The 16,812-nt window shown below is 38.7% G+C and overlaps 1 protein-coding gene across 5 annotated transcripts in view; it reads right to left on the bottom strand.

The window, feature by feature from the left end:
• Positions 1–306: 306 nt before the first annotated feature.
• Positions 307–16,812, bottom strand: part of dmbx1a (diencephalon/mesencephalon homeobox 1a) — a 66,385-nt gene continuing 49,879 nt past the window's right edge. For 4 of the 5 annotated variants that reach the window (XM_048163885.1, XM_048163884.1, XM_048163887.1 and 1 more), the window contains 4 exons: positions 3,272–3,438; positions 2,987–3,165; positions 2,487–2,886; positions 307–1,979 (listed from right to left, as the gene is read on the bottom strand). In XM_048163885.1, coding sequence (XP_048019842.1) covers positions 1,561–1,979; positions 2,487–2,886; positions 2,987–3,165; positions 3,272–3,425 — 1,152 coding nt within the window. In that variant the 5' untranslated portion in view covers positions 3,426–3,438 and the 3' untranslated portion in view covers positions 307–1,560. Of the gene's footprint in view, positions 1,980–2,486; positions 2,887–2,986; positions 3,166–3,271; positions 3,439–7,067; positions 7,401–16,812 lie in introns of those variants that run through there. The other variant, XM_048163888.1, reaches the window with a different exon arrangement.

Below are 16,812 nucleotides of genomic sequence, written 5' to 3'. Positions count from 1 at the left end.
AAGATTACCTTGTTTTCTTGCTCTCCTCACTCTCATTTCCTTGTTTTCTGCTGTCCTACCTTTTAGTATCAGCTTATTTCCCAGCTATTTCCTTTCCTTTTTTTTTTTTTTTTTTTTTTTTGGTGGGGGAAGGGGTTGCTGGATGAAAAATGTCATTTCATTTTTTTTATTTTAATCTAAAAAGACAAAATATTTGTATTTTAACCTTTAAAATTAATTTATCAGTTTAGCATGGTCACAGTCTGATCTAGATTTATTTAATGTGGTATTTTGAGGATAAACAAGAGAAAATAAATATAGAGTATATAATTAAAAAGATGTCCAAGCAATGTTTTATTGAAGTTTTATTTTACAAGTTTTTAAATCTACAATTGACATAGGGAAAGATGTGTATACTTCTGGAACATTCTCCACCAATATAGGCTACAAATTCACCACTTTGTGTGATGTTGTGAGTGACTGTATATTGATGTCCACAGTGACAATGAAAGAGTTACATAGACGACCAGACTGTATAGGTTAAATAATCTGGGGGGAGACGCAGACGGGCTGTGCGACCCACCCAGTACAATCTTACAAAGGGACAGCTACCAGAATCATCACAGGGTTAAAATCTTCTCAGTCTAAAACATAGAACTTTTACATTTGCCTTACCAGTAAACATTTATAGATAAAGATTTTGTATTTTACATATTAAAATATTTTACAAACACAATGAGAGCTCAGCACTGAGATGTCAAGAATGAGCAGAGAAGGGGGAAAAAAGCTGCCGTACATGGAAGTGCTTTGCTTTCCACTGGAGAACTTCTCCTCTTCTGGACTGTCCGGCATTCAACCACTATTCAGCATTGTTTCCTGTTGCAACATTTATATGCAGGTAAGCACTAGATTTCTTGAAAGTATTTTCCCTCTGAATGTTAATATGGCAATCTCCAATGATATGCATGGTCTATAATTGCATTTTTTCCTCTGCCTGAGGCTACATGTAATTAAAAGCTTTGCATATGTAGTCAATGAAATAATTTCCTCATTACCCAACCATCCTCAATTTACCGTGGTTTAATCCTGACCATTAAACAGGTTAGGTTTAATTAATCGATTTAGTTGTGCAAGATTTACATTTACAAGGTAATTTGTGTGGTGTAATTTAATTAAATGATAATTAAATTCACAGAAAGTTCTTTTAAGATTCTGGTGTATAGTGCATGCAACCAGCTGAGATCCTCTCCAGAAAGTGCTTATATCAAACATCTACGCCCATCCAAAACATATAAATAACACTAAATCTAATCCAGGGCCTGTTTGTCTTTTTAAGCAAAACTGACAAATGTAATGTAATATGAATTAAATGAGAGCTTCATTTCACTGCCTGCCTTAAAATAACAAGCTGAACGAAATTTGATTTGCCTCTTCTGAAAGCAACTTTAGTAGTCAGGAGAACCTCAGGACACATTTTTTTGTTTTAATTTCCAAGGATTAACCCTAATTTGAGAAGTCCAGGTGGCATGTTGGTAGTGGTAGAGAGATGTTCCCTTGCTCAGGTAGTTTTCAGATTCCTGCTCAGTTGGGCAGCGTGTCCAGGCCCAGTGATGCCGCGTGCTGCTTGGCCCGCAAGCGTAGGTTCTCAATGCTGGTGGTCTTGCTGTTGTGGCTAGGAAGGCCTCCAGAGGCCTGCAGCAGGGGGCTGTTCCAAACCTGTTGCGCGTGGTGAGATAGAGACTGATAGTAGGACTGGCAGGGGAGGGAGCCCAGGGGTGCTGGCATGTTGACGTTCATGCCCAGGTATGGTATAGAGGACGGGGTCGCCATGTCGAAAGACGGATAGTGAACCAGGTTGTTGGTGGCAGCCATGTGCTGGCGAAACTGCTCCTGCAGACGGAAGAGGCTGAGCGGAGACGAGGAGTACGAGTGACTCTGAGAGATCCCGCCGGTCACCCCGCTAGAGGAAGATGAGATAGCCGGGGAACCGAGAGGAGAGTCTAAGGACACAAAGATGATTGTCGAGATTTAGATTAAAACCTTCTACCTTCAAAATGTCTTTCTGGTATTTTTATTCATCCTTTCACACTCTTAAAAATAAAGTTTCCAAAAGGAGGTTTTCACAGTAATGCCATGAAAGAACCCTTTTGGGTTCCCCAAAGAACCTTTCAACATTTTAATCATCTAAAGAACCTTTTTCCCCCACTACAAAGAGCTTTTTGTGCAATGGAAAGGTTCTTCATGGAACCATCGATGCCAGTAAAGAATCATACTACTTTGGGCTTTTTGCTTTTATTTACATAGGACAGTAGGAGGGAAAACACAGGAGAGAAGAGGGAGGAATTTAACCAGGAAAGGACGTCGAGTCGGGACTCGAACTTGGGTCGCCTGAAGTGCAGAAGCACTGTATGTTGGAGCACTTGCCTACACTGCTGTGGCTCCAACAAGAACCTTTATTTTTAAGAGTGGCAATGAAATTGAAGGAGCAATATATAGCAAATACATACCTGGTTTGGGGCTGAGACGTTTGCAAAGAGGGGAAAGGTTTCCAGGTGCTTGTTCTTTCTCAACCTTCAGATCTTCTCTGTGCTGCTTGATCTCCTCCTCCTTGTCGGTTGCGTTGTCCTCTGTGGCCGACTCGTTATCTGACTGCTCTGCCGAGGTCACGTTAAGCTCAACACTAAGTTCTGATGTCAGTGCATGGGGAGCTGCCTCTGCTTCCATGGAGGAGGAGGAAGATGATGATGAAGGTGGCTGGTTCTCAAGATTTAAGTTGGAAGGGGCGTCATCCTTATCGCTTGTTGCTAGGGCTCCATCTGTCGAGCCGTCTTTCTGCTTCTGCAGTTGCTCTTTTTGGAGGCTTCGCTGCTTCTTACGAAACTTTGCACGGCGGTTCTTAAACCATACCTGATGACCAAAAGGCAATTTATATAAACATGATGAATAACTTGTCTGTGGACATTCTAAACTCTTAAAGGTGAGTTTAAAGGTGAAATTAATTTCTTACCTGCACACGTGCCTCAGGTAGGTTGGTGCACATGGCCAGTCGCTCACGCATCACAACATCAGGATAGTGCGTTTTCTGAAAAGTCTTTTCCAAAGCCTCCAGCTGCTGGGCCGTGAAAGCGGTGCGACTGCGGCGTTGTTTGCGATGTTGAGAGCCGTAGCGAGCCTCGAGTATGATATCTTGAAATGTACAGCCGTTGGAAGAGAAAAGACACGGCATATTTAATTCATTGTACAATCACAATTCATTTGTGTGCTAAAAAGGAGAGAGAGAGAACGCACTTACCAGCCAGTCTCTCCGCGAGGGTGAGCGCGTGAACGGACGGCCGGTAATCAGGCGCGTGCTGCGCTTGTTGCGCCGCCTGTTGATGCAGGTTGTACATGGCGCTCAATGAGTTCATGGCGTGGAGGGAGTATCCGTTCACTCCGTAGTGTTGCATGATTCAGAAATATCTGTAAAAGAGCAGGATTGTAAGTATGTTATAACAATGAACGCTTTTTTCGTTTGTTAAAACACATTTTAACATTCTATGCTGGTCTAAGCTCCCATATTGAGGCCTGACAAAGCAAGTCAAAATAAAAGGTTGGGGATGCCTTTTTACATGCAAGCGTGTAGACTATACATTTGAAGGGGGTTTTCAACAGCTTAGTAATCACAAAAGTTAGATTCAGAGTTCGAATAGAAGTCAGAATAAATAGTTTGGAACAGAAAGGTGGTAACCTTGGTAACATTATCTAGAGCGCCTTTTCAATAGCTTATGTGATACATGGACAAAATAAATAAAAAAAATATGCCATTATGATATATTTCCTTGGCATATAAGCATAAAAAGTTTTTTTTATTATTATTATTTAATAAATAATTGACATAACTTTGTATATAATTGACTCCTTGGAGCCAAGATTTGCGGCACTTTGGTGTCATGTTTGCGGCTATAAAATTGGGGCATACAGAATTTTTCCTAAAGTGCCTTAAAAGATTTAGCGAATAATTCGCATTCTGAGATGATCAGGCCTCTAAGATACTAAACACTTTATTTGTCCTCTGCTTTACACACGTAAATTTTTCTGCATTCATGTATTAAAACAAATATTCTAATTAATATCGTGCTAATTATTATTGTGATAATTTTATAAAGCGCGTAGTGATATATATATAATAAATCAATAAGTTGTCAGTCTTCTAGTAAGAGTGTCAAGTAGCGCTTTTGGAAATCCGCTTATAGGAGCGGAACTGCGTTCATTAATATCCAATTATTGTTTTGTCCAATCCATTAGTCATACACAAGGAATTAATTGGTGCAATTATCACTTGTTTACCTAATGAGCTCCGACTTATGCTTACTACATTAGATATATAATTTCAGAGGCAAATTACCGTAGCAAATCCTTTAAAAAAGGTTGTCAATGAATCATTGATTTATTTTAGTGAGAGATAGCTACTTAAGCAATGAACGAATGTTTCGATAAAGACGTAATTTAATTTAAATTTAATTTAATCTGTGCTACTTATAATACGTGGAAAGCCATATGTAGGGATATTTTAATCGCAATATTTACAATTTACTGATGCATGGGATGCTACCTATTAATTTCAAAATGTATCATGAGGTTTAGTGCCCATGTTACTCCAGTCATTTTTCACAGCCGGTTTAAGATTTTCACAGATAAAATGAAAGGCTCCAGGACACGATTAGATATGTATTAGTATATAGAGGTGGTTGACAGGCATGAATATCTCCGAGGCCAAAGCAGTGCGAATTATTAAGAGAGAAAGTATATGCTCGCGCACAAGGCGGGTGTCCAGGGACTTACAACAGCCTCGAGTTTTAAACTAAATTGTATTTCCAACCAGCACTTAAATTGCGTATTATTTACTTCGATTGTACATTTAAATTCGTAGGACTAAATATCTAAAACATGCATAACTTATCTAAATCATACTACATCAAAATTCGAAGTTAAAATAGACTATTTTAATTATTGAGCAATTATGTAGCAAAAATTGAAAAAAGGGAGCGGAAAAGTCTTATGTGATTTTTTTTTTTTATGTGATATTTTGATGTAAACAATGTAGCTTTCTTTGGGAAACAAAATATGAATTTTGTGTTGTGAAAACTTGTGTATGTTAGACTACATTTGTGTCATGATAATTCGGTGCCGTTTAAATAAGAAAAATTCAAATACATTTCCATAGCTTAATATTTAGATCAACCGATTTTTCATTCTTTTATCAGTTATTGTTAATAATTTAACAATAATAATAACAAATTAACATTTAGTTTTATAATCTGTTATTATTATGCATGTATAAAATATGTTTTTGTTTAAACATAAATTAGCTACATAGTTTTTTTGTTTTTGTTTGTTTTTTGAGAAAAATTGCCTGGCTTTCTTTTGCAATGTTGTAACATTGTGCATTCAGGTAGAACTTACAGAAGCAAGTTTGTTTGGAAGATTTGCACTCTTGCTGTCTTTATCCGTTTTAGGCCACCAAAACGCTTACCCTCCTCAGCGTGGAAGCTTATGACACCCGGAGTGCCCATTCCCAGACTATTAAGTCAGTGTAACGTCTGATGAATGTGATCAGAGGGCAAGAGGGAATAGTTTAATTCGCTTGGACAGAAGGTGCTTTGCTAAACATTTACTTTTCTCCCCCAAGTATTTGAATTGAATGGGCTCCGTTTCTCTCCCTCCCTTCTCTCCCGGCCCCTTATCCCATCGCCCCGGGGCCACGTTTTGGCTGAGATGTATGGCTTCTCTGCGGGTAAAATATGCATGTTGATCCCCATTTGGGTCCCCGTCTAATGGAAGTGCAAATAGGTTTCGACTGTGGAGACCTCCATTTATCATCACCGCTGACACGGACGGACGTACAGTGAGCATACATGTGTGTGCGTGGCTTCAAGAAATGCTCGCGTGTGCTTTCCAAACAATATGTGTCTTAAGAGATGTGTTTTAGGCCTATATCAACTTAGTATGTGTTTTACTTTTAGTTCAGTTCATTGCCATTCCATCCATATATGGATGTTATAGCTTACATTTGACCAAAACACACTGTAAACGATCAATAAATAGCCTACACAAAATACACACATTCCAAAATAGTGATAAAAACGAAAAACAATTGACCAGTGATAAATGCAATAGTGATTTAGTGCGGCCTAATGATAATGTATAATTTAACGTTTACTTTTGCGACATTTTCCTTCAAGTGTATGGCTACTTGTCAAAATTTCGCCACAGGCCAACTGATATTTAGCACAAAGGGCAGCTTATTTCAATACTGTGTCTCGCTGCTATTGTACTCTATTCATCCGCCTGTTACTGCTGCGGGCAGTGTGACACTCCATGCTTCGATTATTAAAACCTCATTATGCAAATTGGCATGTACAGTGCAACTTTTTGATCCTACTAAATTAGGAAAAATGTTAACGTTAAAAACCCATTTGACCCGGGGGGACTATTTATCGTGTCTTGCATGACAGGTTTTATATTGTCACTCATATTTTTGTATCCCCCACTGTCAAAGGCCTCCTACATAGTCAGCATAGAGGTTTTTTTTCCTACTCGACAGAGTAGCTGAAAATCAAAGTTCATCTCCAATTGAAATGTATTTTAACAGAATTTAATAATTCTGAATAAAGAAAAATAACAGTTTTTTGCCCACTTTTAAGTTATGGCACTACTGTGAAATTAAGTTGGGGGGAAGAAAAACTTAAGTCAGACCAATGTTTGATGCGTATTTAAAAGTGTTATCGTATGTTTTGTATCTTTCACACATAGGCCTACGTTTAAGATTTTTTTTTTTAATTATGATTATTTTTATTTTTCTGGATTTCAACTAGGTTATGCATCTCAAAAAAGTAGGCTACTCAATATATTGTAATGGCCCCTATTTAAAATCAAAACAGGCCTATCTTAAGAGTAAAGAAAAGTTGAGCATACCACCAGCACAAATTATTTACGCTAAATTTACACCGCATATAACTAAACTGACAAATTTAAATCTTTCTGTTGTTTTATTAGTTCGTGGCATAATTATTTTGCGTAAACAACTGCGAAAACAATTCGTCTCTTACCTCAGTGTTGTCCTTTATCCAGTGTCTTACAGTGTCACTTGATATTTTGTTGCTTGTAGCTCGGAGTATTTCCCAGATGTCCTTATCGCGTTTCTCAAAGTCTAAGAGCCCATTCAAATGTATCCGCTAAGTATCAAGCGCTTCCAAATCGTTCCCTGCGCGCTCTTCTCAGCACATTGCGTCCATCTATTGACACGAGCTTTGAGGAGGGATTTTAAAGAGCTCCGCGTAACATCACCGAGGCTTGCTACTGGTCCTTAAAGCTGTCAATCAAATCTCGACGGTATTTTTCTGGCTGCATGTGGACTCCGAGCCAATTGCCCCCTTACTTAGAAGTCTTAAATCACGCACTTGAAAGCACTAATGTCCACTCACAAACAGTTTTGCTTATAAACAATAATATCCTTGTGAGAATAAACAGAACATATTGACATCGATGGGATTAAGATTTTAAAGCATGAACAGAAGAGAAACGCGTTTATAGCGCAGACAGTGATGGCAAAGAGTTTGATTATGGACAAATAAGCCATTAAAGTGTTTGTGTTCTCGTCCTAAATTTTATTTAGTAATTTTAATGAGTTTAAGGTTAGGAAGATCTTTAATGGAGCAAACAAATCTATTGCATTTTAATTTGACTATTTTACATGGATTCATACAGTTTTATTGTTTACTTGATTTTAGGGTTTATGATTTGTTAAAAACGTCATTCAAGAACCACAAACAATTTTCTCGAAATAACAGCAGATCGCTAAACAATTGACTATTGAACTATTGTTTTGCCAAACTTAGTACCTAAGTTGTGGAAATGCCAAGTATAGGAATACTTTTGCTTTCTCATAGTGTTCTCACGGATTGACTTCTTTTAGTCTACTTCTTGGACATAGGAATATTTCTAAGGTCACAGTCCCAAGACTTTTTTTTTTTTAGACAAACGAATATCTCATGCATTGGTTTTGTTTGCTTTTCGGCTTTGTCATGCCACTGCAGGAGAGACTGAAGGGACTTTAGAGATCTCTAATAGATGCCAGGCTACTGCCTTCACAATCTCTCCCGGCCTTGAAGGATTTGGGTGAGGATAAGGGGAGACAAGACGCTATTTCAGCCTCCAAAAAACCTCTGTCTTGAAATGACTGCCGGTAAGAGGATTAAAACAATAATGCCCTTCTCTTCTTGAAGGGTTTTTAGAAAAGATTTCTTCTCCCGGAGCAAAACCGTTTAGGTTGGAATTAAGGGCAGCGCAAAGTAGCCTTTTAATGTAAAGCTTGCATAATTTGTTAAAGATGCTCGCAGAAAGCGGGCCAGGGTGAAAATCCCTAACTGAATTTTATCTCTGACCATAGTTATCATCTAGAGGAATTTGAAACGATTGGAAATTGAATGAAACTGAGTAGTTTGTCTCTTTTTACACACATTTGTATTAAAATACTGTCGTTAAAATTTTTTTAGGGGTGTTGTCGAATGCAAAAGATGTGTAGGGTATGTGCTCAGGTATGGTGATGAACATGGTTTACAGCTTAAATTAGCCTATGTGTTTGTTTAATTTAACTCTAGTCAGCAAGAAATGAAGCGATGTTAAAATCAATTCACTCTGTATTATAACATTCACGTGAGTTGCTCTTATGTAATCGATTTCTTAATGTAGAATAATGTTGAATTTCAAATTTCAAAAGTTTTTCGGAGCTATTAAAATATAACATTATTCTTCCCGTTCTGCTCGTTCAAAATTTTAAGCACGCAAGAAAAGACCACATGAATATAAATAACATTAATTAATAATATTAATAATTATTTGACGCATTAGAAATAAATGCATGTTAAAAAAAATCCAAATTGGTACGATTTTAAGAAGTTTATTGTGTTGAAAACGAATATCATACCATTTTAAAATATATTTGAAAAGATTTGCTCATCAATGAGGGCTATTTTTGTTACCATTATCAAAGACTCTTCACACGGTGGGTAATTAGCTATTATTAGGCCTATTATTAATAATAGCTATATATATATATATATATATATATATATATATATATATATATATATATATATATATATATATATATATATATAACTTTTACCTTTCTGGAAACAAACCTGTGTCCTTTCCCATCGTTTCTCCCCACTTGGTTTTTTATGGTCTGAGAAAGAAAGAGGATTAACTTGTGAACCGATGGAAATAAGAACTTTAACGGGAGGTAAATCTGGGCAATGTCTCTTTGTGAGAAGCGTTTCTAAAGCAATTAAAGTGAGAAAGAATTCCTCTCAGCGCCTCTTCCTTAAATCTGCTTAAACGAGGACTACTGTCCAGCACATCTGAGGGCTTTAAATGCCTTCCATTTAAAGTGCCACAGAGAGAAACCCACCTTTAGAGCTGCAAAAGAAGCCCTCAGTCCAGTTTTACTCCAAGTAATTGGTATTTTTTGCACTCCAGTTTCATTTTGCTGCCCTCTCGTGTGTCTGTTCATGTTTCTATTGCGGTGCTGGAAATAGCTATTTATTACAACAACATCATGTACGACACTGAAATGTAAAGTCCCCGCTATTATACGTGGATTCTCTCATTGAATTTACTACTAAACCGACGAGGATTTCTCTAAAAATCATTTTATTTAAAGCGAATCCGGCTGCTTCAAAACGAAGGATGATATCTAATAAACGAGTCAATCATATCACTGGCTTTTATTTAAACTTATGAATTTAACTCTGTCCCGTAGCTTTAGCTGGAAATAATGAAATAAAGGCATTTGGTGTCAAAGCGCGAGATGGTTGTTATTAGCTAATTAATAGACCTAATGATGTTTCTGCAACTTCATGAATACATTACGTTTGCAATCCACAAAGCTGTAGCCTCTCAGGCTCAATCCAAGGGTATTTCAGCATCTGTTCTTCCCAGAGCAATTAATCATTTTGATGTATGGTTTAAAATCGACTGCTTCCAGGAGACCTTTTTGACAAGAATAACAAAGCAATTTGCCAGGAGCCATCTCTTAGACACGTTATTAGCAGCACCTTCCTCTCAAAACCGTTTTTTCCTCTTGCTAAATTAGATACCTGTATTAAAGGGGCAGTGCTACCTTTTAATTTATTTTGATTTCTCCACACAGCTCCACTGATACCGCCTGAAAATCGCATCATTCGTGACAAGATCCCAGGATCTTCTTAACAAATCCCCATGCTAAAAGTTTTTGACCTGTCAGTTCTGTCAGAAGCTGTGCCCCTCTATTCTCTCTCGTTCTCCATCTCTTTACTGTCTTCAGTCTCTCTTCCCCCCTTGTATTTCTTCAGTCTCTCTCTCTCTCTCTCTCTCTCTCTCCGTCTTACTCACTTTGGCCCGGATCCCCAGCACAAGGGGCCCCATTGTATAGTCCTAATCCAGAAGCAACACAGCTTTAGCGACATGGAGGGATAAAAGGCCCATCAAGCCCACAACTTTATGGGGGCAAATCTCTACCTAATCCCTCGCTTTATCTAAACAAAAGCCCCTCTCTCCTAATCCACCTTCACTGCAAAAATAAAAAGAAAAGGAAAAAACAAGAGGTGCTAAAAAAATCTCAGGCTTGAGTTGAACTGTGAGTTAAGAACCAGGAGTCATTTTACTAAAGAAGCTAACCGCTTCTGACAAGCTTCTTCTACTGACATAAGTAAAAATGAAGCCCATGGACACAGTAGTGAGATGTGGACAGATGAATAACTAAGGTAAAGAGAAGTTTTCACATAAGTTCCTACCACAAGTATTCGCTTATTCTAAAGAGACTGCAGATTACAATTATTTAAAATTAATATTTTATGACTTTTTTTTATCTCCAAGTCAGTCAATCAGTAAAAGTTTAATGATAATGCTCAAGTCCTTATTACAAATGTCTACACAGTCAGAATGAGTTCAAATGTCAAGTGTAAGTGCCTTAACATTTATGTCCTTTTCTGATTTCTTATTAAATTATTATTTAATTTAAATGAATATTTTCCCATGCTATTGTAATTGGTAATGCCTTTCATAATTAATAAGGTGCTTTCATTATTTCAATAGACTGGACTCATTATCCTCAGTAGGTGCTGTTGGCTATAATTGGGTAATTAAGGGGATAAAGTGGCTGCTCTTCCTCTTTAGTGCTTTGATGACTATTGAGTGAAAGAAGCAGCTTCTAATAAAACACAATGAACAGCAACCTGCATGAATTATTGGCAACTCATTTATAATGTCTACCTTCAGGAATATTTATATAGCTGTAGAGAACCTGTAGAGCTAGAAGACACAATTTTCAGTTTCACAGTGGCTTTTGAAAGCAGATTTTTTTGCCTGAGAGCATTATCCTAATAGTTAAAGCTAATTGGCAGAGGCATGAGCATTTTAAGGCACCCAGTCAGTTTGATTATATTGATGACCTGACATCCTGATATTTCAGCAGCAGACAGCTAGCTGTGGCGTGGGATTGGCGGCATTCACAGATCACCTCAGATATGTACGATTAGTTGATCGGCCTCTACTGCTAAAAGCGATTGGTGCACACTCTTAATACAAGCAAAGTCCTCTTTCAGATAAAAAGATGGGTTAAAAAGTTGCAAATCTGCCTTCGACAACAATACGCTTCCCCATTAACTCCTTGCCCCGAGTATGGATTGCTCTCCTTTGCACGACTACAACATCTGTCTTTACTTTCGCAAATCCCTCTGTATCAGCTCTGGGCTTTGTACTATCAGTCAGTAATCTGGCTCTCAGCACTCTATGCGTATTGAGGCACTTTGGCGAAGAGGTTTAAAACATGACCCAGGATACGAAATAAGCGGACTCCCTGCTTCTGACTGAAGTTTTCATCATCCTCTCAATGAGTAGCTTTAAGAGGATACCTGAGAAGAACCGTTGCCACTTCAGTCATAAGTACCCACATTGGATCCATGCTTGGCGGTCTTATCCTTTAAGAAATGAAATAGTCTCATAACCTCTTTCATGAGCGTATTTTTGCTATTGTATATGATGAGAAGCGATCAAGCCGGCAGGGGGGCCGATGACTATCTCAGGTGCCTGCCGTCCACACGACCGGCTTTAATGCGCCTCCGGCCGAGTGAGTAGACAGTGACTAGGAGGTGTTTGTGTCATCAACGCGTTACATTACATAGCGCAGGAATGTCAATGTCTGTAAAATAGCTAGCTAACTGCTGGACCTCAGCTAAGTGCTTCAACAATGCAGTTCTGTTTGATGAGCTCTTCACAGGGGTCCCCATTTAGACCTTATGGCAGTGTCTCCCTTTGGCACCCACACCTTAACGGAGCTAATACTCTTTTAATAGCGTAAACAGAGAGAACAATTGACTCATTAGAGAGTCAACTAAGCAAATCCACTGCGATCTATTGAAAATGCTGGATGCTGCATTAGCAGCACCTGGAAAGCCCAGATTTGAGTTCTCTGATAACAGTAATACTTCCTATTCTTCATTCAGTCTCAAAGCGTAGTAGAACCACCTCCGTACGGGATTACCTGGCCCCACTGTAAAATGTTTTCTTTTCTTTCTTTCTTTCTTTTTTTTTTTTTTGCAATATGGCTGCCTGATGCTTAGCCTCCCACAATAAGTATAAATCCTCTTCTTCTGTGGGTATTACGGGAATGAGCATAAGGGATTGTGTTATTGTTGACCCATAATCTGGTTTTAACTCCTTGTTTTACAAATGGCCCTTTTAAAAAGCTTTTCCACTGCTTTTGGCATTGTTAAAGCTCCTGGTCTGCATTTCCCTTACATCTTGCTTCAGAGCATTATTTGACTTGTACTATAAATGTCTGCTGCTTTAAAACAGGATTCCTGCATCCTGTTGTATTGCACTGAGTGAAAGATTGTTTTTTTGTTGTTGTTTTTTTTGTAATAATTACACGATTAAATCTTTGTTTGGTTCTAGGAGGTGTCGTAGTATGCAGCAATATATGGATAATCGATCTGGATAAGCAATATATCAATCATTTTTTATGATGAACAGATTTCATTTAGGCTTTTACTCACATATAAACATTGATCAGCGAACATAAACCAAAAACAAAACCGAACCTGAATGATGTGCGAGAACAAACCTCTTGTGGAAGCTCAAACATTCTCATGTGTTACACAGCACGTTTGAGCTTCCACAAGAGGTTTCTTTTTGCACATCATTCTGGTTCGGTTGAGCTTTTGTTTATTCGCTGATCAATGTTTATATGTTACAGTAAAATGAATAAAGTGAATTTTCCTTTTTGGCTGAACTATCCCTTTAACCATGGAGCAGCGTTTTGAAGCAAGATGTAAATAGTTTTTAAATTAGGGGACACTTTGACTGTAATCACTGTCTTAAACATGTATTTTTTTATGACAATGATTAAAAAGTGTCTCCTGGTTTAAAAGTATAGCTGTGTCGATAGCTGTGCCTCTGATAGCCGTGTAGACATTAAACATAATATCCAAAAACATACAGCCATACATTGAGCTGCATGCATAAGAATATCCCCTTATGATCTCTACAGTATCTGATATCTAGCATAGTGAGAGATCTCATACATTATCATTAGCTAATTTGAAAGTGAAATTGCATTTCTCTCTCTCTTCCTGAAAGAACTGCGCATATTTTCCTTTGAGACCCATTGACTCTGGCCAGAGCTATTTAGCGGTAATCAAGATTTCTTGATAGACTTTCAATGAGAGTCATGCTATAGAAACCCCTCATCTCTTTCTTATTAAGCTAATTAGGAGAGACGATTGGAAACGATAAACTGGTAAGAAAGACTCCACATTAGAGGGTTTAAATGGCCTAAAGATGAATGATCAATGCTCATATAAGGGAATTAAAGCATTTATCTCTAGGCTAATTGTTGATTTCACCCCTGACCTTGCTCAATTTAGCAGTTGAGTGCTGATTTTTGATACTGGCGCATTTGATGGTCTAGATTTCTATTTTTAGTCTTTAAGCTAGAAACTCTGGCAACTTCACTGACTTAGTCTTTCATTCTGGAACAGATGTGAAGTGGCATGTGCTACTGTCACTGTAACCAATAGTCAATGAACGATGGTGATCAGTCATCAAGGAACTGGCACAGCTGTGCCCTCGGCCCGTCCACACTGATGCACTCAGCACTGATCCAGAGCCAGATTGGTGGAGATCACCGTGTCCAAGGAACCTCCTTCTCTCTGCATCCGTGCCTGTGGCCCGCTTCTTATTTCTCCTCCCCATGATGGTGAACAGAGTCTTGCTGGGCCCAACTGCCCATGTAAAGAGGTGGGCTGGTCTGTCCCAGTGGGGTGGGAATGAAGTGACAGTCCCCCTCAGTTGCTGGGAGCTTGTCAGGGCCTTGTTAGCTCCTCCACCTCCCCCTCGCCTCCTGCTTCTCTTCTCTGGTAATCCTCCAACACTCTTCCCCAGCAGGGAGGAGACGTAAGGACAGAGGGAGGGCCAGAATTAATGGACATGTTTGTTTACCTATTTGTCCTTGACATGATCAATTGATCAGGAGGCTAATTCACTGCCTCTGTGGGATCATTAAATTTCCATTTAAATTGCAAATGGATTTCTCCCCAACCTCCCCAGACCACCACCTCTATTTATGTACTCACATACGCACTTCTGTAGGTTTTTTTTTTTTTTCCTGTTACTGCCTCTGTTGCTGTTTAATGAAGAGGGCTACACTCTTAAAAATAAAGGTTTTTCACAGCGATCCCATAGAAGAACCATTTTTGGTTACCAAAGAACCTTTCAGTGAACAGTTCCTTAGCAGTTATTTAGTGAAATTTTGTGGGCAAAAAAAGTCCATTGCCACTTGTCAATATTGTAGTGATGTATAAAGCATAGCCCACACAGAACTCACTTTCAATCCGAGCAGCTTTCTGTTGGTCAGCATGGTGAATTCAAATGACCAAATTGAACTCACTTGAAACTCTTGTGGATTCCTATTGGAATGACTAAAATTTCTGTGAAATTTGACTGAGAATCTATAAATGACTGCACCTTTAGTGTGAAGAACATTTGAATAATCTAAAGAACCTTTTTCCACTATAAAGATCCTATTGACCAATTGAAAGGCTCCATTATTGTCAAAGGATTTTATGGAACCACAGATGCCTATAACCTTTATTTTAGCTTACAAAATTTGGTCAGATTAATAAGACTGTCCGATTTGCCATCACTTCTTCTGATAAGAACATGAATGAAGAGCATCTCCACAATGCCGAGATCATTGTGGTACTGTATTCTAGTTCACAAACCTCAAAAGACATCTTTTGTGTTTGTGTGTATGTGTAGGCATAATGTATTGTCATCTCTCTTTCTTCATTTAACAAAACATCCCTCAGGAAGAAGGGCAGTGAATAGATCTGTTCAACTCATTTGAAAACATCAGTGGTGATAATTACCCGTATCATGAAGATGTCAGTCATTTAACCGACAGTTAATTTGCTTTTCATGGCAACCCCCTCAAACACTCATACACACTCTCAGTCATCTATAGCGTGTTGAGAGGAAAATGTGTTAATTCCTCTATGGAAAAGCCATGCGATTAAACAGCACTACAGAGATTATAATGAATGATTACAGTTTTATATTTGAGTGCTCTTTTCCAGTGGGGCCATGGACTGAGTTAAATCAGTCTCTAATTTGAGCAGTGAAACAATGAAATAGAAATCTTTTGCATATTATAAATGTCTTTACAGTCACTTTTGTTTAATTTACTGCATGAAGAATTAAATATTTTGTTAAATAAGTGTACTTATTTATATTATATATAAGAACATTGTTATTCTGACTAGCCTCTGTATGATTACATGGTGCATTTGAGTGTTTGGACTGAACAATTCAGGAAATATGACAGAAGCAGAGTACAGTGCAGTAAAAACTAGTGCTGTTGTTGAAATATGGTTAGTTTGATTCGAGATGTCTGATGCCCATTGAAGTTGGGGAAACATGCTTATCACACACTGATTTGCTAGGGATCTGTCCTTATTGACCCATACATCTATATCATAGACCGGATCATCTGTAGTCATTACCAAATGTTGGTTCTCCAGAGGGCATGAGTCGGTCATCAGTGCATGTCAGGTGTTTTTCCCGACACTGTCATTTGCCCCCGTCTCTGACACATGTTGGCCCTGAGCCAGATAAAGCCGCCCGTCCTTCTCGCACTCTAATGGGGCTGATCTGATAACCCTTTAAACCCTCCTCTAATATCCCTTCACCAACACACCGGTCCGATCGAAGCCTGTAAATTTGATCTCCATCTAGCCTGCCGCCGGGTGCAAGCCACGGCCTCTCCCCCTGCTTCTTGTTTCAAAGTCCAGGCCTTTCTGACACATCCGTCAGGATCCCTGTTGAACTTTGACCTCTCCCACTTGGCCCTGTTATTGATTTCTTTTTTTTCGCCACCTCATCGTGCTCAATCCGGATGAAAGGGGCAAAAGGGAGAATTAGTGAGTGAGACAGGAGGGACTCAGAGGATATGGAGAGATCGATGCCGAGTGATTTTGAGCTTACAGCAGCGGAAAAAAATGTAGACAGGTAGAAAATGCTTGAGGCGTGACAGATAAGCATTAATAGAGCAGGACTTCAGCCGTTGGACAACTAAAACCAAAAAGAGGGTTTTTTTTCTGAGCGTCAGTCTTCGGTTTGGTCAAAAGGTCACTCTTTTCGACAACAACAAGCGGCTGTGAAACCCTGTGAATAAACATGTTAAGCGGTGCAATACAGATCCCCAATTCCAAGGATGTTTTTCATTAGTGCAGGTGCAAACACCTCCCATGAGGC

Source organism: Megalobrama amblycephala, linkage group LG17, assembly GCF_018812025.1.
Source record: "Megalobrama amblycephala isolate DHTTF-2021 linkage group LG17, ASM1881202v1, whole genome shotgun sequence".
In the NCBI taxonomy this organism is placed as follows: domain Eukaryota; kingdom Metazoa; phylum Chordata; class Actinopteri; order Cypriniformes; family Xenocyprididae; genus Megalobrama; species Megalobrama amblycephala.
This window is presented reverse-complemented; position numbering and strand designations above follow the sequence as displayed.